Genomic DNA, 26215 nt, shown 5'->3' on the forward strand with positions numbered 1-26215 from the left:
AACACCACATAAGCCTTTAACAAAGAGACAAATGAGAATGAAGTGCATTCATGGGTGCTGAGGAGAAAAAAAGAAGGGCCTATGATCTTTTCTTCTTTAGAACACAGACAACCTGTACATTCATAACCACTGACAGTGACATACACTTGCCATCATTCCATTTGTATCAGAACTGAACTAAAAGTTATATTTAATGAGGCCAGAACACGCTGTTATATTAAAGCTTCATCCAAAATACAAAGAATTTTGTCAGACTATTTTAAGTCTTAGTATTAAAAAGTAGTTGATAATACAATTTCTAAAACTCAATTTCATTTATATCTAAGTATATTTATATGTGAGAAGAATCCCAAAGGATATACACCAAAATATTAACAGTGATGAATAACAAGTGATTTTTATTTCTTTACCTTTTGGTATTTTTATATCTGTTTTGCTATAAGCACACAATTTTTTAATATTATGATTTAGCAGCATGTCCAATTTGATGAAAATAAATGCTTTCACATTTTTAAAGTAGGAAAATATACACTATTTCTGGAATTTTTCACCCTGAATTTTACTATTACCCTCTCAAATGATCTCCTTCTAGGTAAATTATATCAAATATTAAGAGTAATGCAATTCAATTAGTTCAACCTAGAATCTAAACCATAACTGAAGTTAGATCAAAAGATCAAATTAAAAACAACTAAACCAAAACTTGACTGCCACCATTTACCAAAAATTAATATGGCTTCTTGTTTTTGAGTAAAGAGTCTACAACAAATGATTTCCTAACAGCAGCAGGCTGATTATGTGGTATACATAAAGTATACCAAACAGTCACAATAAGAAGTGTTTGGCACAGGGATTTAAAAATCTGTAACAATGCTGTGAGCCTGCCCCTTCCAATGAGTCTCAGTCTCATCTGTCTTGCTAAGGAAGCTCAGCTTTATACACAGCTCAACTCCTTGCCACATCTCAGCTCTGCACATTGCCAGGTGAGAAAGAATGGGTGATGGATTCAGAACAAAGTGGGATTTTCAACTTCAATTCCACCCATGGCAAGTTATGAAACCTGATTCTTAATTTCCTCATTTCTGATAAAAAACCACCTTGTGATATTGCTCCAAGGATTAGAGAAATGTATGTTTGTTATCTATACTAGGTACCCAATAAATTATTACGATATAACTGGGTTGCCTATGAGACAGATGTTAGTTTCTCCTTTTGATTCTAACGCTAATATGGAGAGATTCCACTGTACTTAACATAAAAGGCGTACCTGAAAATAATGATTTGCCTGTGGGTGTGCAAGTTGGCTGAATCCTGGACACAGGGAAGCTGCCTTCCCTGCACCTTCCATTCCTGCTTAGTATGCTCTGAGTCTCCTTCGTGTTGCCTCTGACAGCCACTTACCACATCTACCCCAAAAGTAGGAGAGTTGGGCTGAATGGGTTTGTAAGGTATCCATTTCCCTGTATTTATTCCTCCTTCCCATTTCTTTCAGGGCCAGTCAATAGATAAAAGTAGGAAGATGGAACTGCTGGTTTCCTTTATGGATTTTCAAATTAGCAACAGAGCTACAGGCAAAAGCAGTCTAAGACGAACTACCATTTAGGAAAATACTAATGAGTCAGGTTGAATTCTGTGTCCCAGAGAGAGAGCCAAGGGACATCTGCTTTTTGTATTAATAACACTAAATCTTTCTTTTAGAACAGGTTTTGTTGTTAGTAAAGTCTCCCCTCCAAATTGACTGCCCCTAACCTTCTCTGCTGTGAGGTGACAACCATATGGCACTCGAGATTACAGTTTCAAGTATCAATTTGAGGAAAGGAGATCTTAATTGCAAAAAGACAGCTCCACCCAATAACCTACAACCACAGGGACCTGGCAAGCAATTTTTGAACACAACAGCAAATCATTTTAAATAAACTTGATCCAGTGATCAAAAGAACACGAAGGAATCATGATCAGCTATGAAGAGAGATCCGCCTCTACAAGACCACCAGCACAGGGAGGGAAGCACTGCAGAGATCCTGTACACAGCCCTCCTCGGTGCTTGTACAGTCCTTACCTGACAGTCAAAGTCCTGGAAGTTTCGTGTACCATTCTGTCAACAGAAGGCAGAAAACACAGTCAGTTTCCCCATGTGGTTTCCCCAAATGTGCAGCAAATTCAGTTCACAGTGAAAGCAGTGCATGTCCAGCCTCTTGGTTGCCATAAAACTAAAATGGTTCTCATCAATAGGCTTCAGAGGCAATGCATGTTAGCAAAAGGGGAGTCTTTCGTGATGGGGTTACACTTTGGCAGGCTTCCCGTGAAGATGAAGGAAAAGAGTCTGGTTTCCTAGTAAAGCTTGTAACTTGTCTCCCTACCTAAGGAGAGCAGGGAGAGCGTGTGAGAAGAGAGAAAACACGGATCAGAGTCTGAGAACATGTTCACAGTCCACACGGGAGGTACCTGGGAGGGAAGGAGCTGGAGGCCAACCCCGACAGGAGCCAGCCTGCCCAGGACAAGGAAGCAAAGAACGGATGAAGACAAAAACAAAGATACAGATGGGTCAGGAATGAAAGATCTGAAATTTAACAAGGAAGAAAGGCAGTGTCACTGAAGGAGGGAAACAGAGAAAACGCAGTTCCTCATACACTGGCATATCCTAGGAAACTGCTAACAGGATAAAGGACAAATCACTGAATTGTTTAAAAAGTAGGACATAGTCAAAAGATCCAAGGAGAATTCACCAAGCTTCTAAGAAGACATTGTATCATAGTAAGGTTGGATTGCCAAAAAAAATCAATGGTAATGACTCAGAGGCATTTCTGTAATATTTCAGATGCCAGAGGTGCAAGAGTATGATATAAGAGTATAAAAAGGGTAAATGAGTGATGTCTTTGGGAGTAAAAAAACCCTTCTGACTCATAAAGTAAAAGCTCCTCCCGAACCTCATTACCCTCATTCAGAAACTGTTATATCCGTCCACCTTCCAGAAGGCGTGGAGCTATAATGATAATAAGCACCTTATCCAAAGCTGCCCCTTCAGAGAAGATCGAGGTCTCTGATGCCAAGGGAGCACTAAGCAATCCCATCTCCTGTCAAGAAGATCCTCTTAGAAACAGTTCTGTGTCCTACCACTCACACTGCTGGCAGGACAAAGCAGAGAGGTTAAAAGCACAGCCCCACGTGGTAAAGAAAGAACAACAAACACAAAAAAAGCCACCCAAAGAAACAAACTGTCCTCCTTTGAGAGGAACTAGTGGAAGCAGCTGGGATGATGCTCAGCACTCTTCGATACGGCAGCCAATAGCCACAGCTGCCAATTTAAACTAAAATTTAAAATTCAGTCTCATTGTCACATTAGCTGCATTTCAAATGCTCAGCACGCACGTGTGGCCAGTGGCTACTGTATTACTGGGCAGTGCAGATACAGAACATTTCCTTTGACTGCAGAAACTTCTAGTGGACAGGGCCAATCTAGAGAGCTTTTGAAGGAATAAGATTATGGCAGCTGCTGCTGCTAAGTCACCTCAGTCATGTCCGACTCTGTGAGACCCCACAGACGGCAGCCCACCAGGCTCCGCTGTCCCTGGGATTCTCCAGGCAGGAACACTGGAGTGGGTTGCCATTTCCTTCTCCAATGCATGAAAGTCAAAAGTGAAAGTGAAGCCGCTCAGTCATGTCCAACTCTTCGAGACCCCATGGACTGCAGCCTACCAGGCTCCTCCGTCCATGGGATTTTCCAGGCAAGAGTCCTGGAGTGGGGTGCCATTGCCTTCTCCAGATTATGGATGAGCAGCCCTTATCTCTCTACAGGTGGCAGAAAAGTCACAATAGATTACCAATCACAGAGAGACTATTGATGACACCGAGAAGAGGAGAGAGTGGTGGAGACAGCTAGTCTGAGGTATTAGTCCCGGCATGAAACCAAGCTCACAAAATAAAGTCTGATGCAGTCACAGCAAGGAGAGACAACTACGATGCCACGCAGATAGCACATTCCCAAGGAATGCTGCCTTTGATAAAAAGGATCAATAGTGTTCCACGGCCCCCACTGGCCCCACACAACTCCTGAGACCTCCTTCAGAGAAGTCATTGTATTTAATTTCTAGTATGACTGTGAGAAGCAAAAGGGAGGACCCTCTCATGGACTAGGGTAGATTGTTGTAGCAGGATGTAAGTGACCAGCCAGTGAGCTCCAATCCCTGATTCAACTTGCACCCTCCACCACATTCAGCACAGGGCCAAGTATAAGTCAGGTACTTGATGTATATTTATAAAAAGAATAACCCAACATAATTTAAAATTAAATACTGGCAAATTTCTGTTAAGATTTTGGGGGAAAAACAACAGAAAAATTCCACTGCATCCCAGTCATTAAATAAAAATATAGACTATAAAATAATCATCAAAGTTTGACCTCAACTACATTAAAATATGCACCAAAAGAGACTAGAAGAAAAATATCAAAACATTAACAATAGCAACTATTTCAGAATAGAAAGATTATGGGTGATTACACTTTTCTTGAAACTTTTCTACAATGAGCATGTACTTCACCTTTTGCAATGGGAAAAAAAAAAACAGACAGAAAAAAAAAAAGATTTGGTGTGGCACAAAAAATATGTCTGTAACTTAGTATTTTGTAATATATGATTTAAAGACTCACTTAATCTTTTGAGAAATAATCTATAATGATATCAAAACAGATCATATTAGAGCTTCAATCTTACTGGGCTCCCAGAGGTTCCCTTAGAGATTATTTAGAAAGCTTAGGGAAAATCACTCCAGTCTGAACTAAAATCTTGGTCCTGGAACAGAGACACACAAATTCTGATGAGCAGTTTGAGAAGCAGCGGTTGCTGTGCATGAATTCCTTTCTTCACTATCTTGTGATCACAGTCAAGAAGCATTTTGTGAGGCTGAAGCTTGAGATGAGCACAAAGGGAAATGCCAAAGGCAGAAAGATGCAATTCTCTCCTGAAACCAAAGTGATCTTTGTTGAGAACCTAGCAAGAAAATGGTTCACATTCCTTACGCAATGTTCACCTCCCAAAGAAAAGATACTAGTAATCAGAGGAAGACTAACACTTGTTTTCTTGGCTTTTTTTTTTAAAAAGATGTCAGATCCTCTTGGAGTCTGGCTTCAGGCTTCATGAGTGATCAATCATCTTGGAGAAAGGATATGACTGGGTCAGTCTGACTGTGTTTGGTGCCCAGACTTTCTGAGCGAAGATCATTAGCTGGTCCCCAAACGATCTGAGTGTGGTCAACCAAAGCCAAATTCTCTGAACTCATTAAAAATTCAATACTGCTCACTAGATAGATTCTGGAAGGGGAAAGACCTCCCTGGGGCACTTCCCTGGGGATTTATTTGTCTCCGATATTTGTAGCGCAGGGTTCCACTCCAACAAAACTTCCAGGCTCTGGGTGCTTTCTTTCTATTTTCTGTCCCTCTTGAATATAGCATTAATTCCATGTTCAGAGAGATTCTTGCACTAAGCAGACTTAAGCAACAGAAAGGGATTCAAGATAATAAATTAAAACAACAGAATAATGTAAGGGAAGAGGGAAAAAAGAAAAAATCAAGGAAAAAGAGAAATCATAACTGAAAGTTGCAGTCAAGGTAGAAGCCAGCTAAGGGGCATGTTTCTTGGTGGAGGCTCTAGGCCAAGTGCAGAAGGTAAATGAAGAAGGTCAAGAAAGTAAATTTTAAAAAAGTAATTCTCTCAGTTCAAGCCTGGAGAATAGGCAAAAAGCAACCGAGAATCTATCAGTGTATGAAGAGAAGTATGAGAAAAGGGGGGAAGGCAAGGAGAAGAATTTAAAAATCAAGTAACTGCTGGACAGTTATAGAAATATAACTGGGCAGAAGAGAAATATAATTTCCCACTATGAGATCTAGTCAAGATTAACATATAGTTTCAAAAGACAGAAAGCAATAGATAAAACAGAAAGACAGACCTTAGAACCAACTACCAACAGGAGGAGATTTGGGGCAAATCTACCTGTTTGGTGACCTTGATGTGGGGTGCAGTGTCTGACTCACTACCCTGTTCCCAGTTCTGGCACTTAGTAAAGGCAATAAACACCATTCTGCATGAGATATGAGCATCTCAAAATAGAGATAGTCAATTTGAGTAAGAAATGAATACCAAAGAGGAAGAGTGACATCCAACTGATGAGCTTGGAACTAAAGTACAGTTGTTAAAACAGGAAAAGTTTTAGAAACAGCAGATTAAAGACTGTCAAAGAGAATAAAATATGGCATGTCTATTAAAAAAAAAAAAGGACGATAACTCTTACCAGCAAAAAGTAGAAAAATGGGAAATTGTACAAGCAATATATTAATAGCACTTCACAAATGCTCTTTAATGAAAATGTCAATAAGTCTGTGTTGCTGTTGTTTTTAAAGAGACCTTGGAGGGCGTGGGGTAGGGGGAGGTTCAGGAAGGAGGGGCTGTATGTACACTTATGGCTGATTCACATTGTTGTATGGCAGAAATCAACACAACGTTGTAGAGCAATTATCCTCCAATTAAAAATAAATTAAAGACCAAACAAAACAATCTCTGCCTGTCTCTGCTGCCCTGGAGATGACTAAAATGCTCATCCCTGGGTTCTTCCTGCTTTTCCTCTTATAATATCCTTCCTACCTTCTGTTTCCAGTCACCAGTAGAGGGTCTACCTCACTTCCTACTGTAACAACCAAAACAAATTAACAATTTGTTCCTGTTCCCCCCACTGAATATTTATTCCCCTTCTTGGTAGGTCCCCAGTTCTGCTGAAGCCAACTGTGGTCTCCCATTTATTTTCTCAAGTCTGGTCTTTGGCTGCCACAGGCTCAGCAGTATCTGAACTAAGGGTAGGTAAAGGAAGGCAGGGAAAATGAAGCACAAATCAGGGAGCTCTCCTGTTTATACAGGTCTGTGGAGGTTGGGGGGAAGAGGATGGAACAACCAGCTACAAGAGGCAACAGGTGGTGGGAAGAACCTGAGACTCCCTGACCAAGGCTGAAGTCAACATCCATGGGGTCCGGTCCTGGCTTCACCACCTCAGTAGACACCAGCATTGGACAAGTCACATAATTTCTCTGAGCCTCATCTGTAAAATGGAGTTAAAAATGCCTTTAACTACTTCCTTCACAAGAAGTTAGGAGATTCAAATTAAGATAGTACTTGTGAAAATGCTCTGAAAATGGTTAAATGCTATTAAAAAAAAAAATCATTTCATATAATTCTGTCTCAAAAAAAAAAAAAAACCCACACAGAAGTGCTGGCAGGTGCTTCTTTTCTTCACTGGAGCCAAAACAAGCATGGCAAAATTACCCACTTCTTCACAATTCTGAGCCATAGACAAAATCACAGGCATACTAAAATTAAATGGGAAAAGTACCAACAAATGACAAGAAAAAAGTTAACATAAGCCTCGCTTAAAGCTATTTTGAGAATGCTTCCTTATAGTCAGCTCAGGATAAATTTCTGCATTTCAGGTTGGGTCTAGACTCCCTTTAGCTCCCTGAAACCTGGAAGGGCACAACAATATCTCTGACTAAGAATGCATCTAGGAGGAGAATGGACAGAAAGAATGCGAAATGATATGAACCTCTAGGTTTCTGCTTACAGAGAGAGGGCAAGCCTCAGAGGTGATGCCAAAACTTCTACAGGGTGAACACAGTGGAAACGCCTCAGGTTGAGGAGTAGGAAAGGTCTGGGTTTCAGTCCTGGCTTTGCCACTTCCTGACTGGGCAAGCCTTATAGTCAGATTTTCATCTACTAAGTGAGGAAGACTATCTATTTCAAAGGAATGTTCTGATGATTAAAAGAGAGAAGGTATGTAAAGCACCCAGCAAATACAGCAGGATAGGCTATTAGGCAAAAATAAAACCTCCCTGAAAACTAAAAACTTTAAATAAGACTTGTTTTCCTATTCAAATCTGGAAGCTTATACCCTACCCGCAGTGGTTCTCAACTGGGGAGACTCTGACCCCCAGGAGACATCTGATATCGTCTGGGGACAAATTTGGTTGTCATGACTTGAAGATGCTACTGGCATCTATTGGGTACACAGGCCAAGGATGCTGTTAAACACCCTACAATGAATAGGGTAGCCTCCCACAACAAAACATTTATAGTGCCAAGATCAAGAAACCCTGTCCCACAGCACGTGTTCTTGGGTACACAATCTGAGTAAGCTACTTCACCTTTCTTAGCCCTAGTTTCCTCATCAGCAATATGAGAATAAATTGATCTGTGTGTCCTAAATCACCAAGCCTTTGGGAGGATCAAATGAAATAATGGATGAGAAGCACTACTGTCATTATACCTTTCAAAATGTATGAAAAGTACCCAACTTATTGGGCAAAGGCAGAGCACTGATATACTGGGGAGTCGGGGGTGGAATAGGGTAGAAGGCTTTGTTCGGGAATGACACCATCTGAAGAGGGCCTAGTGCCAATCTACTTCTATAAAGCTTGGCTGGAGCAGGGGGAGTGCTCATGAATAGTGATGGGCTAGGAGCACCTCCCAGGGAGACAGAGGCGTGAGATGGAGCGTGGGAAGTGGGTAGGAACAGCACAGGCATATCGAAGAGGAGCTAACAGATGTTAGGAAGTGAGACAATGCTTGGTATCTCAGACTGCTCAGGCGGCGTGAATGGCTTATACAACAAAAATTTATCTTCTCACAGTTCTGGAGCCTGGAAGTCCAAGATCAAGGTTCTAGCAGGGTTTGGTTTTAGGTGAGAGCTCCCTTCTTGGCTTGCAGATGGCCGCCATCCGTGTTTCCTCATCTGTCCAGGGATGGAGGTAGACGGTGGATCTCTCTTTCCCTCTCCCTCACTTTTCTTATAAGGCCATCAATTCAATCAGATTAGGGCTCTACCACATGACCTCATTTAACCTCAGTCATCTCCTTAAAAGCCCTTATCTCCAGTATAGTCACATGGGAGGCTAGTGCTTCAACATATGAATTTTAGGGGAGGAGACATAATTCTGTTCATAGCACTTGGGCACACATCAGACACAGCCAGGGAATCACTATAGCTTCAGAGATGAGGACCCAAACATTAATCCAATGTTTTTATGTGGCTACAGTCACAGAATGTTTTCTTTTCCAGCTGTCTTCTCTATGAGACATCCAGTCAATTAACTCCTGTAATTCTTCATGTAGGTGCCTCAGGCATCCTGTGGACTTCCAAGGTCAGGGAAGACTCCTCCTCTTACCTGGACCCCAGTCCTCAAATGTCTGAGATCCATCAGGTCATAGGTTTCCAACACTGGCTAATCAGAATCACTTTAAGCATGGTTCTCAATTTTTGGATGCTTTTATAAAAGTTCACCCCAGACCAATTCAATCATAATCTCTGGAGGTAGGACCTAGGCATCGGTTATTTTTAAATCTCCCCAAGTAATTCCAATAAGCAGCCAAGGCTGAGGACCAGTGATCATAGAGGGGTGTGTGTGCCCTGTCCCCACCCCCTCAGATTCCAATTTAGTTGTTCTAGAGTGGGGACCCAGGAATCTGTATTTTTAAACAAGGTCCTAGCTGATTCTGGTGATCACTCAGGTTTAGGATATGTTTCTATGTTCCTGAAGCTAAACTGCCTACCCACACCTGCCTTGTAACTATTCATTTCGGTGGCTGTACATAAGCGTTACAGATGCAGATTCTACTTCCTTCCTATTCTTTGTGGCCCATCATTTGGGCACAGCCCTTCACATGCACCAAAATTCAGTACTTAAAGGAGAGTTTTCTGAAAACATGAAGGGAAGCAACAAAAGAAGCCAAATAAGGGTTTAAAAAGTGTGCAGTTTGCCAAGGGGGAGAGCAAGAGATCTGGTGAAAGATAAAGGAAAGGGTGGGAATAGGGGTAGAGATGAGGTCACAGGGACAAGAATGGGGTTGACAGGTTTCAATAGCAAATTAGTGAACAGAGTAAGCCAACAGCCCTAGAAGCTGTAGGTGAAGGGCCCTGCTTTGGGGAAAAAAAGATTAACAAGCAACAGCATCTTCTGGTATAGCCCCCGCTGGCATCCTGACCCTACCCAACTTTACCCTTTCCATCAATACTTCCCCAGGAAAGGATGCCATGAGCTCATCCATACCAAGCTAGAAGAGTAATTTAATAGGGGACAATGACAATACATCAAAAGAACAGGGCTTAAAAGAAGGAATTTCAGGCACACTTACTGAATGGAGAGGGAGAAGAGAGAGGATAAACCTTTCTCAGCTTTTTGGTAACTCTTATCATCACAGCACTCTTTACCTGCTGAATCCTGGTGACTGTTAACTATGATGCTCACTGTGTATTCTCTGAGATGAACAGAAAAATGAGTTATATTACCAACATCCAGGCACCCTTGATGAAAACCTCAACGTAGACGGAGAGGTCACATCACAGACTGGACAAACCTTACGGAGAGCACTGCAGCCTGTGTGCATTACCAGCCATGGATGCTAAGTTTTCCTTATAGAAATTAAAAGTCACAATACCTGGATTCTAAATCAAACCCCACTCATACTTTCTGCTTAACATCTCTATCTGTAGAACAGGAATATGTCAAGGATAATCTGACTGAATTTGGCTGGTGGAAACAAAAGTAGGAAGAAAGAGAGGCAAGACATCAAGAAGAAGGTTAAGAAATATATTTTTTAAAGTCTTCTCCCCACAGAAAGTCAAGATAAATATGTTTTCAGTTACTATTCAGATAATATAGAAAATAAACTAACCATAGAAGAAAGGACTTACATATAGTTTAGTGACAACAGCAGTCTTTACCTTATCATTTAGAAGTGGTTTGATCTCTGTGAGTTGAACATCCTGAAGTTCATCCATGAGGACAGATGAGAGCAGAGGATTCTCAAGAATAAATCAGTAACTCTGAAACGAAGAGAAGTGGAGCAAAAGGATTAAACTAGGAGTTGGAAACATAATGGTCACACTACATCCATTCATTCAAATATTAGAGCTTAGTATGTGTCATGCACTGCTCAGGGTGCTGAAGGCACAGTGAATTAGATACTTATGGCAAACAGACTCTAACGTGGCCTCTGTGATCTCTGTACCTCTTAGCATACACACCCATGCATAACCCCCAACCCACCAAATGAGTGAGGGGGGCACCCATGGCTTGCTTTTAACCATTAGAATACGGCAAAAGTGATGGAAAGTACATGAGTATCTGTATATGATTACATTATATAATATTTAAACATTTGTCTTGCAAAGAGACACAGTTTTCCTACTAGCTTTAAAGAAGCAGGTTGTAAATGTGTTGTCCTCCTCTAAAAAAAAAAAGAAAAGCAGCAGGTTGGCATGTTGTAAGACGGCCATGTGGCAAGAAACAGCCTCCAGCCAAAACAGCAAGAAACTGGGATCCTCAGTCCAACCACGTGCAAGGAACTGAAGGCTGTCAACAACCACGTGGGCCTGGAAGGGGATCCTTCCCCAGCTGCGCCTTGCCCTGACCAGCACCTTGACTACAGGCTTGCAGAGGAGCCAGTCAACCAATGCTGGAGTCCCAACTCCCTGAAGCTGAGATAATAAATGTGTGTTATAAACCACTAAGTTTGCAGTAATATTTTTATGCAGCAACAGATAATTAATACAATAGCCTTTGCCCACATGGAGAATTCATTTCAGTTATTGGAGATACATAAGTAAGAAAACAACATGCTCAGAGCTACAATTTAGAAAGCAACAGTCTGGAGGGTGGATTAAGGGAGAACAAAAATTGAAAGTTAATGCTGTAGCCTAACATGAACAGAGAGGTGAACCAAGGCTACACTCACTAGCCTTCACTTGGGGAATCACAACAGTAGATGCAGAGTATGGCAGCCAGCCTCCACAAAGGCCTCCAATGAGCCTGCTCCCCAGTTCCTGAACCCAGACAGTGAAACATAATAAATAACTTTGTTTTGGAGTGATTAGCTACATAGTGAGAGATAACTAAGACTGAAAGGGAGAAGTTAGGGGAAGGTGTGGAGTAGAAAGGCATAGATTCCATCCTACTGTACAGGAAGCCATGGGGAGAGATTGCAAATACTGGATACAAGTGATTCCCACCCAGACTTCAAAGCTTCGTTTCCTCTGCCTTGGCCTTGCAGGAAAAATGCTAATTCAATGATTTGGGAATTCATACATTCAACAACCACTTATTGAGTTTCCACTGTGCAAAGCATTATGGACAACAGAAATAAGGTCCCTGCCTTCTACAAGTTTATTAGTAGAGATGACCGCTATGTATAAAGTTACCTACAAAATGAGAAATAAAGGGCCAGAGGAGTTCAAAGGAGGAGCAATTACTTCTGATTGGTGGGAATCATTCACAATATGTTAGTTTATTAATCTATTTCTCTGTTTTTCCCTCCAGAAATAGGATGTATGGCTTTGACTTAGCTATGGAGAGGGTCTGTGTTCCACGTTACCTCTTAGGTATTAATGACCAATACACCAAAATGAACCCTGCTTTCAACTATGCCTGCATTTGCTGTTGTTGTTCAGTTGCTCAGCTGTATCTGACCCTTTGCGACCCCATGGACTGTAGCATGCCAGTCCTTCACTATCTCCTGGAGTTTGCTCAAACTCACGTCCACTGAGTCGATGATGCCATCCAACCATCTGATTCTCTGTCGTCCCTTTCTCCTCATGCCCTCAATCTTTCCCAGCATCAGGGTCTTTTCCAATGAGTCAGCTCGTCGCATCAGGTGGCCAAAGTATTGGAGCTTCAGCTTCCCCGGCATCAGTCCTTCCAATGAACTATTCAGGGTTGATTTCCTTTAGGTTGACTAACAAAAGCTCTTCTACCATTATTTTGAAGAACCTCGAGGGTGCCAATGGGGACCACTGCTCAAACCATGGATCCCACACACCAATCATGAGGACCCAAACATTTGTGTCACTGCAAGAGCACAAGCCCGGTATTTACTCTCCCTTTAGGATGTGGGTCTTTTCTCAGACCCCAGGTACCCTATACACTTGGCTGAGCTACCAAATGCCCAGAATTTTTATTTTATTTTCATATCAGTCACACTTCAAAAGGGGATGAGATGGCTTGAACTTTTTAACACAAACTTCAGCTAGCATCTAACATTTCTCTCTTCTATAGTCCCCACATCAACCCACTTAGTGCCCCAAATATTGGCCCAACAGGGATCTACTCATTGAATTTTTGTTTTTAATTTTTTAAATAAATTTTTATTTATTTATTTGGCTGCACCAGGTCTTAGGTGAGGCATGTGGGATCTAGTTTCCTGACCTGGGATTGAACCCAGGCCCCCTGCATTGGGAGCACAGTCTTAACCAGTGGACTACTACCAGGGAAGTCCCTTCACAGTGTTTATTAACCACACTATGAACTGTGGCTACTTTTCATTTGGACTTCACTATTTATCAGTAATTCAAAATGGCAATTTTAAAGTTCTTCTTCCTATTATAAAAGTAATACGGGCCTGTTTTAGAAAATATGCAAACCACAGGGTAATGAAAAGATATTTTATTCACAGTCCTTCCTTCTAGAAACAATCACTGTTAGTATTTCAGTCTATTTCCATTCCCCCCTGCCACACACACACACACAAAATGGTGATATCCTGAAACTTTTCCAACCCTGCTTTATTCCCTACTTTAATTCACTCATTTGAAAGCAGGGCACTGCAAGGTGTGAATCATTCAAATGTGACTCTACCGGGGAGCCTGTCAAGGAGCCTCAGGGACAGAGGGAAGCCTGAGGTGCCTCCAAAGTGACGCATTCACCTAGTGCTCCCGAGCATCTTTTAAAGATAAAAAAAGATACAGTGTGTGCCAGGACAAACACTTAAACAAGGGCGAAATTAAACGAGAAGGCCGTCCTTATCAGCTGGGCCCAATGCAGTCACTGCAGGACGGTGTGACTTAGGAACTGGCAACAAGACAGCAGGTGTTCCCTTTCCGCATGACAGGGGACCCAACATATTCTTCCAGAGACCTGATTTTTGCTCAGTTCTCACTGTCTTGAGCCCTTGCCAGTGAGCAGTTTTATAACTCCTATAAGAAAATTAACATCACATGGTGGAAAACTCCATCTCCAGATCTCTCTGCTACACAGACTCGCTCCCTCCCGGGGATCAAAGGCCTTCAGTGCCTTCATCTGACCAATGATATGGCTGCCAGATCCCATCCTGATACTAAGGGCTATTAATATTTTTAAAAAGCTAGTGGAGATTTTATAAAAGTGGTACATAAGAACTCTTTTCCAGTTTCATGAGATAGGGGGAAGAGTGACAAGTAAAAAAAACAGCCATCCTCAAACTGAGGAAGTGAGCCTTGTATCAAAAGGCTAAAAAGGGAAAGGGGAAAAGTGTAATTCCTACTCTGTGCCAGAAATTATAGTCTAAGGATCTTATGTTAATTCTCCTCATCCCAGGAGTTATGTTTAACACTCCTCCTGGGTAGACATCTTCATTTCTTACTTTATAGACAGGAAAAACTTAAGCTAAGAGAAGTTAAGTGACTTTTCTAATATCCACATCTAAGTGAGTAACAAGGCAAGGATTTAAAAATTTGATTCTTCTAGTCATGGAAAGAGCCCATAAGCCTATCAGATATGGACTCTAGACCTAGGTGGGCCCTTACCTAACTGAGTGGCACTGGGCAAAGCATTCTTCCTTTCTGGACCTGTTTCCCCATCTGTCAAGAGAAGAGGTTGGGTAGAATAACATTTTCGCCCCCATTTAGGACTGATGTTCTGTGACCCAAAGTTAATTAGTGTTAATCACTTGGTCGTGTCTGACTCTTTGCGACCCCATGGACTGAGCCTGCCAGGCTTCTCTGGCCATGGAATTCTCCAGGCAAGAATACTGGAGTGGGCTGCCATTCCCTTCTCCAGGGGATCTTCCTGACTCAGTGATTGAACCCAGGTCTCCTGCATTGCAGGCAGATTCTTTACCACTAAGCCATTAAGGAAGCCCTCTGTGACCCAAAAGCCCCCTGTAAATGTAGCACTTTACATTATTCCTGAGGGTAAGCATCTATCCTCCGCCTCACAGGGCTGTTACTATAATCCTAAGAGGTCACCCAGTTATCAACTTATTGAGGTTCAATGATTAGCTGAAGTTCACTCAGCAAATCAGTGGGAGGGTGCACCTGGCCTGATTCCAGGCACAGGAGGGTCTCAGGCTTTTAGCACACCCCACATTATGTTTTTTTTTTTCCAGTCACGAAAAGCTTGCTGAGATTTCCAGTGCTTAAAAACACTGCTCTGTGACTTTAAATAAGGGACTATACATAGTACTGGCTTTCTAAACTGCAAGCTGTCTTATTTTCCAGCTTTTCTCCATGACCAGGGTAATTTGCCTGGCCTTTGTCACGCTTTACCAGAAACGAACTGACAGCAGGCTACTAGTTTGTATTCTAGAAGCAGAGTCAGTCACTTTTGGTTTTGGCAAGATTGCAGACAGACAATCAAAACAGAATGAAGGCAGCAAATAAAGGAGGCACTCTCAGGAGAGCTGGAAGGGGTCGGCTGGAGCTGGTCCTAGAGTTGTTATGACTGGAAAGCGGTAGGAAGTGGCCAGAGGACTGGCTGGGAAGCATTCCATAGCTGCTCCTATAGCAAGCTGACCCACATCCTCTCTTCTTACCTATCAACTACTGGCTGAACCATGATTACAGCACTTCAAAAAGCACCTTCATGTCTAACATCTCACTGGATTATCACAATGGCACCATGAATAAAACACTGGGGCACTGCATTACTTCTATTACAGAGATGAGGAAACCCAGGCTTAAAGAGGTGAAACGGGACGAACAAAAAACACAACTAATAAACGCAACAGTTCTAACCAAAACCCAATTTCCTTCTGATCCCAAATGCTTCCTCTGTGCCCTGTACCATACTTCCTCCCAGGTTATCACAGATGAAAAGACGTGGGTTGGTAAAAAAGGAAAAGAAATTCAGCTGACTGTCTCACTGTGCTCTTATCTCTGGTCCTAAATTACACTGTGCAGTTAGGATCTGGGCACAGGCTCGAGGATTAAACGTTAATATGAAGTTAATAACAAGAAAGCCCAGATTTGGAACTAGAGTCTGCCTTCACCCATTAATTCAATTGAGTAGGGGAGATTAAGTCTGTAAATAAATCACTACAGTTCAAGGCAGGATAAACATGAGCCTATGAACTAGACAAACTCTGAGGCATTTTCTCAGCCTCAGTTGTTGCTGTTGTTCAGTCATTAAGTCATGTCTGACGCTTTATGTCCCCATGGACTGAAGTCTACCAGGTTCCTCTGTCCATGGAATTCTCCAGGCAGGAACATTGGAGCGGGTTGCCATTTCCTTTTCCAGGGGATCTTCCTGGATAAGGGTTCGAAATCGTGTCTCCTGTACTGGCAGGCGGATGCTTTACCACTGAGCCAGGAGGGAAGCCCCTTAGCCTCAGTACTGATATTTTGAGCCAGATAATTTTTCGTCATGGGAGCTGTCCTGTACATCATACAACGTTTAGTAGCATCCCAGGCCTCTACCCACTAAATGCTATCAGCACCCTCCTCCAACAGTTTAGACAACCAAAAATATCTCCAGATATTGCCCAATGTCCTCCGGGGGGCAAAATCAACCCCAGTTGAGAACCACTGCTCTAAGGGTTACAGAGGTTTACAGAAGTTTAAGGCAAAAGTCAGTTAATGTAAGTTGTGGGTGCTGAGGAAAAGTTTCATGGAGGAAGTCATATCTGAACTGGACCTTGAAGAATAGATAAAATTCCTATAGGTGAGGATGAGAGAATAAAATGAAGGAAATCCAGAAAAGGAGAACATAAAAGCAAGACGAGAAAGCAGTGCTGAAAAATGCTCCAGTTCGGCAAGAAGAGGAGCTTGCTGCTGGCAATAGGTGATAAAATGTCCACTGGAGTCACATTACAAATAGCTATTTATCAACTAACAGTTACAAGATACACATACACATAAAGAAGTAGCCAAAAATACAGGATACTACAAAGAGTAACATTAAGAGTGTACGAGTCAAACCTGTGGTGTTTTCATATTTCCCACCTACCCAGGAGGACAGAATGTTGCCTGAGTATCATGTCTTACATCGCATCTAGTGTGCACTACGTTTAGTCAGCGTTAACCGAAGCTTGGGGCTTCCCAGATGGCACAGTGGTAGACAATTTGCATGCCAATGCAGGAGATGCAAGTTCGATCCCTGGGTTGGGAAGATCCCATAGCATAGGAAATGGCAGTCCACTCCAGTATTCTTGCCTGGGAAATCCCATGGGCAGAGGAGCCGGGAGGGCTACAGTTCATGGGGTTGAAAAGAGTTGGACATGACTGAGCAAACTGAGCACGGAGCAAACGAAGCTTGGAACCAGAGCAGAGGTGGGAGAAATAACTAAGGACCGAGCTGGTCAGGAGTTTCCCAAAGGAGTTACAGAGTGCTGGGCCTTGAAGGGACATGTTCTGGATAGCTGGAAGAGAGGAGAGGCCATTCCAGGTGAGGACATCTGAGTTGGGAGAGAAATAAATGTACACAACATATCCAAGAGACAGCAGGAAGAGCAACATAGCTGGGAAAGAAAACAAGGCTGGTCAGAACACTGAGCACATGAATCAGACTTCACTGTGTGGACAACCACACTTCATTGTGCTTCCTGAGAAGCAAAGTAACAGTCTTTTAAAATGTGGCATCCTGTCCAATAGTTCTCTTATCTGCACATTAAAAAGACTTGGGGAGCTTTGAAGGATGTCAATACCAAGCCCCAACCCTAAGGATCCAACTTAATCGGGCTAAGATAGGGCCCAGTGTGGTTTTTAACATGCAGTTAAAGCTGAGAACCATTGGTCTACAGATATGCCTAGAAATTGAAGTGATTTGCCTAAATTCATAGTCAGCTGGGTGTGGGGCTGGGACTGGCTGGCGTCTGGATTCCTATTCCAGGCTCTGAAAGATATCACAGAGTCCTGGGCTAAATTCCACACTTCAGTCTTTAAGAAGCATAATCTGATGACTTGGCTCTCAAGTTTTGCCAGGGTTAAAGCCTGAATTAATCTGATCATAAAACTATTGACTTAAGCATCCTCTCAAGTGTCTAGGGTAATGGATGCTGGTTTCATTGCTGTCTCCTGAGAGCCCTTAGGAAAGGAAAGGGTCTCAGGAGACTCCCCAGAAAGCCAGATAAACAAGCCAAACCACCCAGCTCTGTGGAAGAAACAACGGCTTTTTAAAATGCAGCTAGCTCACTGAGCTTGTGCACTACATAAAGGAAAGTCTGGGTTACTCTTTATCAGAAAATACTCTGAGAGATGCTATGCCATAAGCAAAGGTGGGGGATGGGGAAGTGATCACAGCTGCTTGAAGCACCCTCGCAGACCCTCATTTTCACAGTAAATATCTCTACCAGGCCTCAGCCCTGGATAAGGGCTATCCACACACTTTGTGTTTTTCTGAAAGGAAAAGAACAGCACCCCTCATAACAGGCCCGCCCTCCTGTTGTGTCACTCCTGGATTCTGGCAGCAGGTGGTGGACAGGAGGTTTGCAGAGACTGCCAAGCTGGGAATCTGAGTCTGCCTGTATAATCATTCGATTAATTCCAGGGTATCAGTACAGATAACTATTAGAACAAAGCAACACACATCTCGGGGCGTTCTTTTTCACCTCACACACCCATCAACCAATTGATCCCCTCTAACGAGGGGATCACACTAAAGTAACTCTAGAAGAACAAGCACTACCCTCTGCCTTCAACTCTTGAAGGATGCAGCTCAGGACATTAGGAAAGCTACTGCTGGCAAAGCTCTGGTACACGCTCTTGGGATGGGCTCCAGGTTCCCGCCAGCTCTAAGACAGAATCCAGGAAACAATTTGTTCTTTAAGACAGCCTGAGTGGAGGTAAAGGACAAACAAGAGACCTAAGAGGCAGTACTTAAAACTCACACGAACTTCATGCTCATAATATACCGATCACTTACTCTATGCCAGATACCATAATATGCACTTTATTTGTCCATTCATTATTTCCTTATATTTCCTGACACACTTATAAGATAGTACATTAGTAATCCTTCCCATTTTACAGATGAAGAAACTGAGGTGTGGAGAGGTTTTTGTAATATGCCAAAGGTCACACAGCTAGCAAGTAGCACAGAAAGGATTTGAACCTGAGCAGCCTGCAGCTAGAGCTTTGGCCGGCCTCTATAAATGACTTTTCCCACTTGATCCCAACTGATCATTAATTCTTCTACTTATTCCTTTCAGGTTTGGCTACTGGAACCTACCAGGATCTTAATGATCAAAGAATTTTGAAAATGAGAACCATCCAACAAAATTTAGGTATTATTATCGTCACCATTATTACTAACGAAGAGGAGAGACCTGCACCTCTCTGAGGATATTTGGAAAGCAATTACCCTTGGACTGTCTAATCACCCAAAGTTACATTCCAGTCAGCATCCTGGTTACAACCATGACCCGACAGAAAGGCTTAAAAGAATCAACACCTTCAGGACTTCTCTGGTGGTTCAGTGTCTAAGATTCTGTGCTTCCCGATCAGGGAACTAACTAGATACCACATGGTGCAACTAAGACCTGGTGCAGCAAAACAAATTAAACAAACAACAAAAAAAGATACTGCAAAACTTATAACAACAACCAAAAACACCTTATAATAATTAGTAATAAAATCAAGCATGAAGAGTGGCTGTATCAGAAATTTATCCTTTGCCCAAATGAAAACTCAGTCTGAAAAAAAAAAAGAAAACTCAGTCTGTAAACAGTGGGCATTTTTAGGTGGTAAAGGATTAACAATCAAATGACAGAGCTAAACCTCTCTACTTGGGAAATTAATTTTCTTTTTCTATATTAAATCTCTGAGGAATATAAAAAGTAGCACCTCCAAACAAAAAGTGGGGGAGAAAGCCTGCTGCACATCATGTTCTCTACCAAGTTTAATAACATGCCTTGATAAGTTTTCTGAGTAGTGTTAACTAGAATTCAACTCAGAATGCAGTGAAGCCATATTTCTTCCAAAGCACACCCCATTTAGCCATGAAATCTCCAACAACCATGGATATTTATTTAAGATTGATAATATGTCAAACTCTGTGATGCACTTTGGGAACATGACAGAATTCTGCATCACTGTAACATCCCTTCACCGAAGAGAAAAGATCAAAAGACAAAATACCCAATTTTGTATGGCACTTAAAATATCCTCCAGTTCTGCTGACAGCCTAGTGGTTAGGGATCTGGGCTTTCACTGCAGTAGTCCAGGGTTCAATCACTGGCTGGGGAGCTGAGATTCTCTGCAGCGCAGCCAAAAAAAAAAAAACCAGTCTCCCATGCATCTCAGTTAATTTCACATTAATAGGATGACAATTAATGGCAAAATTATAGGTAAATTATAAATACAACAGAATTAGCACTGTGGTTAAAGAAAAAGAAAATTCATTTACCAAAGAAAGCCCTGGTCAATACTCATATTAAATCTAAGTTAAGCATCTGTGTGCTATTTTCAAGCAGTCTCTTAAAAAAAAAAAACGTGGGGTTGGGGTAGGATGTTCTTTCAGAATAGATGACTGGATATCCAGTTCAGCAGTAAACCCAAACGTTATCAATCTGTGGACTTGAAAGTACTCAAAACACCCCTTCCTTTCATCATCTCTATTCAGCCTTGTCATTTCTTTTCTCCCCCAGAATGTCTCATTTGCCCTTTCCTTGTCTTTCTGACTATCTTCACTTCTTGCCTGGATTTGTTCATTCATTCATCATTTACCAAGTGCCTATTACCTGCCACACAGAGAGCTAGACCTTTGCCCCTCATCTTAGGAAGCTCACGTGATACTCAGCAGAGCTGCCGTCTGCCCATCTCGATCACCAGACTGCAAGCTTTAGCAAAGGCTTTGTATTTCCAGAACCAGCAGCATCTGGCATACAGCAGACACTCTAAAAATGTCTGTTGTGTGACACTAGATTACTTTAGCAAGCTCTTTTTTAACTCCATAAATATTTTAGTACATATCTTCAAAAACAACTCTTACTTTTCTTTCCTTTTTAAAACACGAAAACAATATGTGCACAATGCAAAAATAGTACTGAAAGCTATGGAGTAAAAAGTGAATTCTCCAACCCTCTAAATCCCACTCCCAGAAATGACTACTATTACAGTTAGAAATGTATCTTTCTAGAACTTTCCTATGCTGGTATACAACACACACAGATACACTTTTTCTGGAACAAGTTCTTTGATAGTTTCTGACTCTAGTTTTTCAACTTTCTAATCCCGCTCAAGTTCTCAAAGTGCTGTCCCTGAATCAGGAGCATTAGCAGCATCTGGGAACTTGTTCGAAATACAAATTCTCAGGCCCCAACCCAGACCAACTGAATCAGAAACTCTGGAGGTGCGGCCCCCACAATCTGTCTTAATAAACTTCAGGTAATTCTTATACACACTAATGGTTGACAAACTGAACATAAGCAAGTCACCCTGGCCAAGCTGGTTTTTTTAATTGTCCCTTAAATATTTTATTGTCAGGTGTGGCAACCGTGCTTTGGTTTTAAGTGTTAGGCGCTTAGTCGTGTCCAACTCTGCAAAGTCATGGACTGTAGCCCAACAGCCTCCTCTGTCCATGGAATTCTCCAGGCAAGAACACTGGAGTGGGCTGCCATTCCCTTCTCCAGGGGATCTCCCCGACCCAGGGACCGAATCTAGGTCTTTCGCATTGCAGGCAGATTCTTTACCATGTGAGCCATCTACCACCCCGCTTCAAAATGCATTCCTTGTCCTTTTGATTAATTCTGACCGTACCAATCTGTCAAAGCCCAGAAAGGCCCTTGATCCTCCCCAAAGTGCTCTGTCACAGCTCATATTGATCCCTCTTGACATACCTAGTCCTTCTACCACATAATTTAACAGTTAGGTATGCACTGTCTCCAACGTTAGAGACGGGTTCTTTAACTCTTCCCCAACAGACCATAAGCTCCCTGAAGATGTGAATTGTATTTCTTTCATCCCTTCCTCACCCGTTTCACAAATTTTAAGAGTTGGGCTTCCCTGGTGGCTCAGACAGTAAAGAATCCGTCTGCAAATGTGGGAGACTTGGTTCAGTCTCTGGGTTGGGAAGATCCTCTGGAGGAGGGCATGGCAACTCACTCCAGTATTCTTGCCTGGAGAATCCCCACGGACAGAGGAGCCTGGCAGACTACAGTCCACGGGGTTGCAAAGAGTCGGACACAACTGAGAGACTAAACACACACACAAGGATGAATTCACTGAAATATTGATAAACTTTTAGTGGAAAAAAAGTCTACATTCAAGTTGAAGCACTAGTTCTGTAACCCTGGCCTTGGACAAGTTCCCTTCTCAGGAAGAAGTCTACAAAAGTGGCACAGCTGGACTCAATGACTTGATGCTTCCTTTCAGCATTGGGCAATGTAGAATATTATGAAATGTCGCACACTGGAATATCGTATTCCGTTATATTTGAGTATACCATTATACATATTGCTTTGCTTATAATGCTATTATGGTGATTTTTAGACTTGAGTTACAGTTAGGAATAATATTTCCTAGTTAGCTAGTAAGCTCTTTGAACAAGAACTATGAGAACCTTATACCATACCCAGCACCATTGCTTACGCATAACAGCTCAACCTATTTGCAGATTATTTGGAAAAAAATCTTTTAAATTAATTATTTATATAGAAAGCCTATGCAACCATCTACTGCCTCCCAAGCAGCCCTTTGAATATTTATTGTTATAAGTACTATGAAGATTTATAGTAAAAATTGTAACTACTCTGATAACACTGGGGCAGTCAGCCACATAAAGCAAAAGAAGGTAAAACTGAATATTACATGTATTTGTGCTAGTCACTCAGTCGTGTTCGACTCTTTGCGACCCCATGGACTATAACCCTCCAGATTCCTCTGTCCATGGGATTCTCCCGGCAAGAATACTGGAGTGGGTTGCCTGTTCCCTCTCCTACATGTATTTAAAGACAGACTAAAAACCTATAAGCCTGAGGCTACCTTCATGCATCATGCAAATAAAAATTGCCCTGTACACTTAAGCAACATATACCAATTCCACTCTTGAAGATAAACAGGCTTCTTGACTTAGGATCTTTTTCTGCAAATTTTCAAACACAAGAGGGTGGACTAGAGACCTCTGAGTGGTCAGTGATGACCAGAAGTTGAATCTAAAGACAAGGCCAGCAAAAAGAAATTGAAGGGCAGAATGAAGGAACAGAAGGGCAGCAGGAAAACATCACTCGTTGAGTAATAGAAAGGAACTGTGGAAATTCACTGATTGTTCCCAGGGCCTACTGTAAGCCAAGCACTTGGGGCTGCAAAGATGCTCCCTGACCTCAAGGGGCTAACAGTCCTAAGAGTAAGACTGAAGCCTCTATCCTACCCACCTACTTATCTACCTACACACACACACAAGCACGCGCACACACGCACGTGTGTGTATGTAATTCTAATTGGGAAAATGAAGCAAGGAAGGCTTCACAGAAAAGGTGGTAAGTTAATGGAGCTCTGAAGTATGCAGGAGAATTTGCTAAGGATTGGGGAAAAAAAGACAGTTTGAGCTATTTATTGGGGAAGAAACATACCCATATTTTTACAGCTGTTCCTTTGGGACTTTAAATCGGTGAGGCTTCTTATATTCAACACTATTTTGTCAAGGATCTCTTTCTTTCTCTTTTTACTTCATCTTAAATGAGAGGTTCAAGCCCAGCAGTGGAATAGAGCCAGAAAGCCCCAGGATAAGGGGAGTACTCACCAGATTTGTTCTTTCACCTCCAATTCCAACCAACCCAGCTCTATCAGTCTTGACCTCCTGGCAGCCAGAAAAGGAAGCCTAATAATATCCTCTGGGGGCAAAATCTGGACCCAAGATAAGGCTTACCTCTGTTCTACCAGTAAGCCACCGTCCCTGCTCCTAAACCAGGAGGCTCCCAGTTTACCTGTGACAGAAAGGCCAGCTCTGCAGAAAAAAGCTGCATGAAAAGGAAAGAGGACGCATCTGATGGCGAAACGCTGAGGTACTGAGATAATCTTCAAATGTTTACGAAGATCCCTGGCACACTTGGAAGTGTTGGGTGAACGTGAGCTCTTAACAACAATGCTATTACCATTATTACAGTTAACACCTCAACTGTACTCCATCAACAAGAAAATGCTGTTTTTGCAGCCTACTTTTATGACGTTGAAGAATCTCCGGAGATGCGAGTGTATTTCAGATTTTTTTTTCAAAGGGACAAGATCAAATTTCAACCGCACTAGCCTGAGAGCCCCCGACCCTGAGTTCAAGAGCCACTCCGGCCTCTTGTCTGGCGCGTGACCTTGGGCAGGAAGCCTCACCGCTTGGTGCCTCAGTTTCCTCATCTGTTAACCCGGGGATAAGAAGCCGCTCCCTCGCATGGTCGTCGCGGGGTCCAGCCAGAGGGTACTCTTGACCGCACCAGGACCCCACGGGTGCAAGCCGAGCTCTCGGCGCATCTTCCAGGTTCCCCACCCCCTCACCCGGCTCCCGGGCAGACGGAGCAGACGAATGTCCGACCCCGAGGCCAACCGAGCTCCGGCGTCTGCAGAGCAGGAGCAGGAAAGGGGGTCGCGCCTGCGGCGGGTCCGAGGCTGAGGTGCTGGGCACCCAGAGGCTCGGCCGCTGCCGCCTGCACGCCGTCGCCAGCGGGTTCGCCGTGAGCCCCGCCGCCCAGGTGAGTAGCGGCCGAAAGAGGCCAGCTGCCCTGGGTCCCCAGGCGACGAGGGCGGAGGGCGCCGAACACCTGGAGGAGACTGGCAGCGCTGACCCAAGCCCAGGCGCGCTGGGGTGATGAGGCGGGGAAGGAGAAGGCAAAAGGAAGTCGACCCCGCAGGCAACACGGCGCGCCCGCAGCCAACCAGGCTGAGGCGCTCACACTCACCTGAAGCTCCGACAACCGCCGTCAGCGCAGCAGCCGCGGCGGCGGGAGTGGGGCGGGGAAGGCTCTGCGCCCGCGCAGGCGCGCTGAGGACACCAGGCAGCGCATGCGCAGTGCCTGCCCGGCTGGGGAACTACGGAGATGGTGGTTGAGTTGGCGCCATGTTCGGCATACGGTGATTTTCTCTCATTGTTTGTGTTTTTAGCTTCCCTTGGCCAGCTTCAGTCTGAAAGTATTGAATGGAAAATAAATCATACGTTTTTATTTGCTGTGCCCTTCTGAGTAGTGTGTTGAAATCTCTGGTTTTGCTCCCTCCCACCAGGGGAAGTGAATCAGCCCTTTGTCTAGCATACCCACGCGGTATATGCTGCTTGCCCCCTTAGTCTTTTAGTCTCTGTCATCAGATCGATTGTCTGGATACGGAAGTGTTTGTTTCAAGTAACCCTGACTTTGCTTGATAATGGCCCCAAAGTCCAAAAGTGGTATTGCTAGTGATGTGGAGAAGCCAGAGAAGCCATAAAAGGTGAAAGTTCTCAAATTAGTTAAGAAAAAAGCGGGTATGCTGAGGTTGCTAAGCTCTATGGTAAGAATGAGTTTTCTGTGAGGGACTTCCATGATGGTCCAATGGCTAAGACTCTGAGCTCTCAACGCAAAGGTCCTGGGTTTAATCCCTGGTTGGGGAACTAGATTGCACATGTTGCAACTGACCTGGTGCGGCTAAATAAATAATTTTTTAAAAAATTGAATTTTCTGTAAAATTGCAGGAAAAAAAATTGTGCTAGCTTTTAGGTCACACTTCAAACTGCTAAAGTTAGGGCCACAGTGCATAAAAGGTGCTTAGTTAAGAATGAAATACACCTGAAACTATCACAGCATTGTTAATAAACTATTCGTTGTTGTTCAGTCACTAAGTTGTGTCCAACTCTTGTGACCCCATGGGCTGCATGCAGTACGCCAGGTTTCCCTGTCCTTCACTTTCTTGTGGAGTTTGCTCAAATTCATGTCCATTGAGTCAGTGATAATATCTAACCATCTCATTCTCTGCTGCCCTCTTCTTTTGCCTTCAGTCTTTCCCAGGATCAGGATCTTTTCCAGTGAGTCGACTTTTCACATCAGGTGGCCAAAGTATTGGAGCTTCAGGTTCAGCATCAGTCCTCCCAATGAATATTCAGGGTTGATTTCCCTTAGGGTTGACTGGTTGGATCTCCTTGCAGTCCAAGGGACTCTCAAGTCTTCTCCAGCACCACAATTCAAAGGTATCAATTATTCCACACTCAGCGTTCTTCATGGTCAACTCTCACATCCATACATGACTACTGGAAAAACCCTAGCTT

General features: G+C 43.0%; 1 protein-coding gene across 18 annotated transcripts in view; it reads right to left on the bottom strand.

Moving 5' to 3' along the window:
- NDRG3 (NDRG family member 3) overlaps positions 1-24915 on the bottom strand; it is a 66593-nt gene extending 41678 nt beyond the window's left edge. For 2 of the 18 annotated variants that reach the window (XM_081560198.1, XM_081560194.1), the window contains exons 1-4: positions 23925-24119; positions 14593-14646; positions 10759-10860; positions 2060-2095 (exon numbers count right to left, since the gene is read on the bottom strand). In XM_081560198.1, coding sequence (XP_081416324.1) covers positions 2060-2095; positions 10759-10815 — 93 coding nt within the window. In that variant the 5' untranslated portion in view covers positions 10816-10860; positions 14593-14646; positions 23925-24119. Of the gene's footprint in view, positions 1-2059; positions 2096-6987; positions 7084-10758; positions 10861-14592; positions 14647-23866 lie in introns of all 18 variants that reach the window. The other 16 variants (XM_081560195.1, XM_081560193.1, XM_081560209.1 and 13 more) reach the window with 15 other exon arrangements.
- Positions 24916-26215: the final 1300 nt, after the last annotated feature.

Source organism: Giraffa tippelskirchi, chromosome 13 (genome assembly GCF_054371585.1).
Source record: "Giraffa tippelskirchi isolate mGirTip1 chromosome 13, T2T-mGirTip1v1.2.pri, whole genome shotgun sequence".
NCBI lineage: Eukaryota > Metazoa > Chordata > Mammalia > Artiodactyla > Giraffidae > Giraffa > Giraffa tippelskirchi.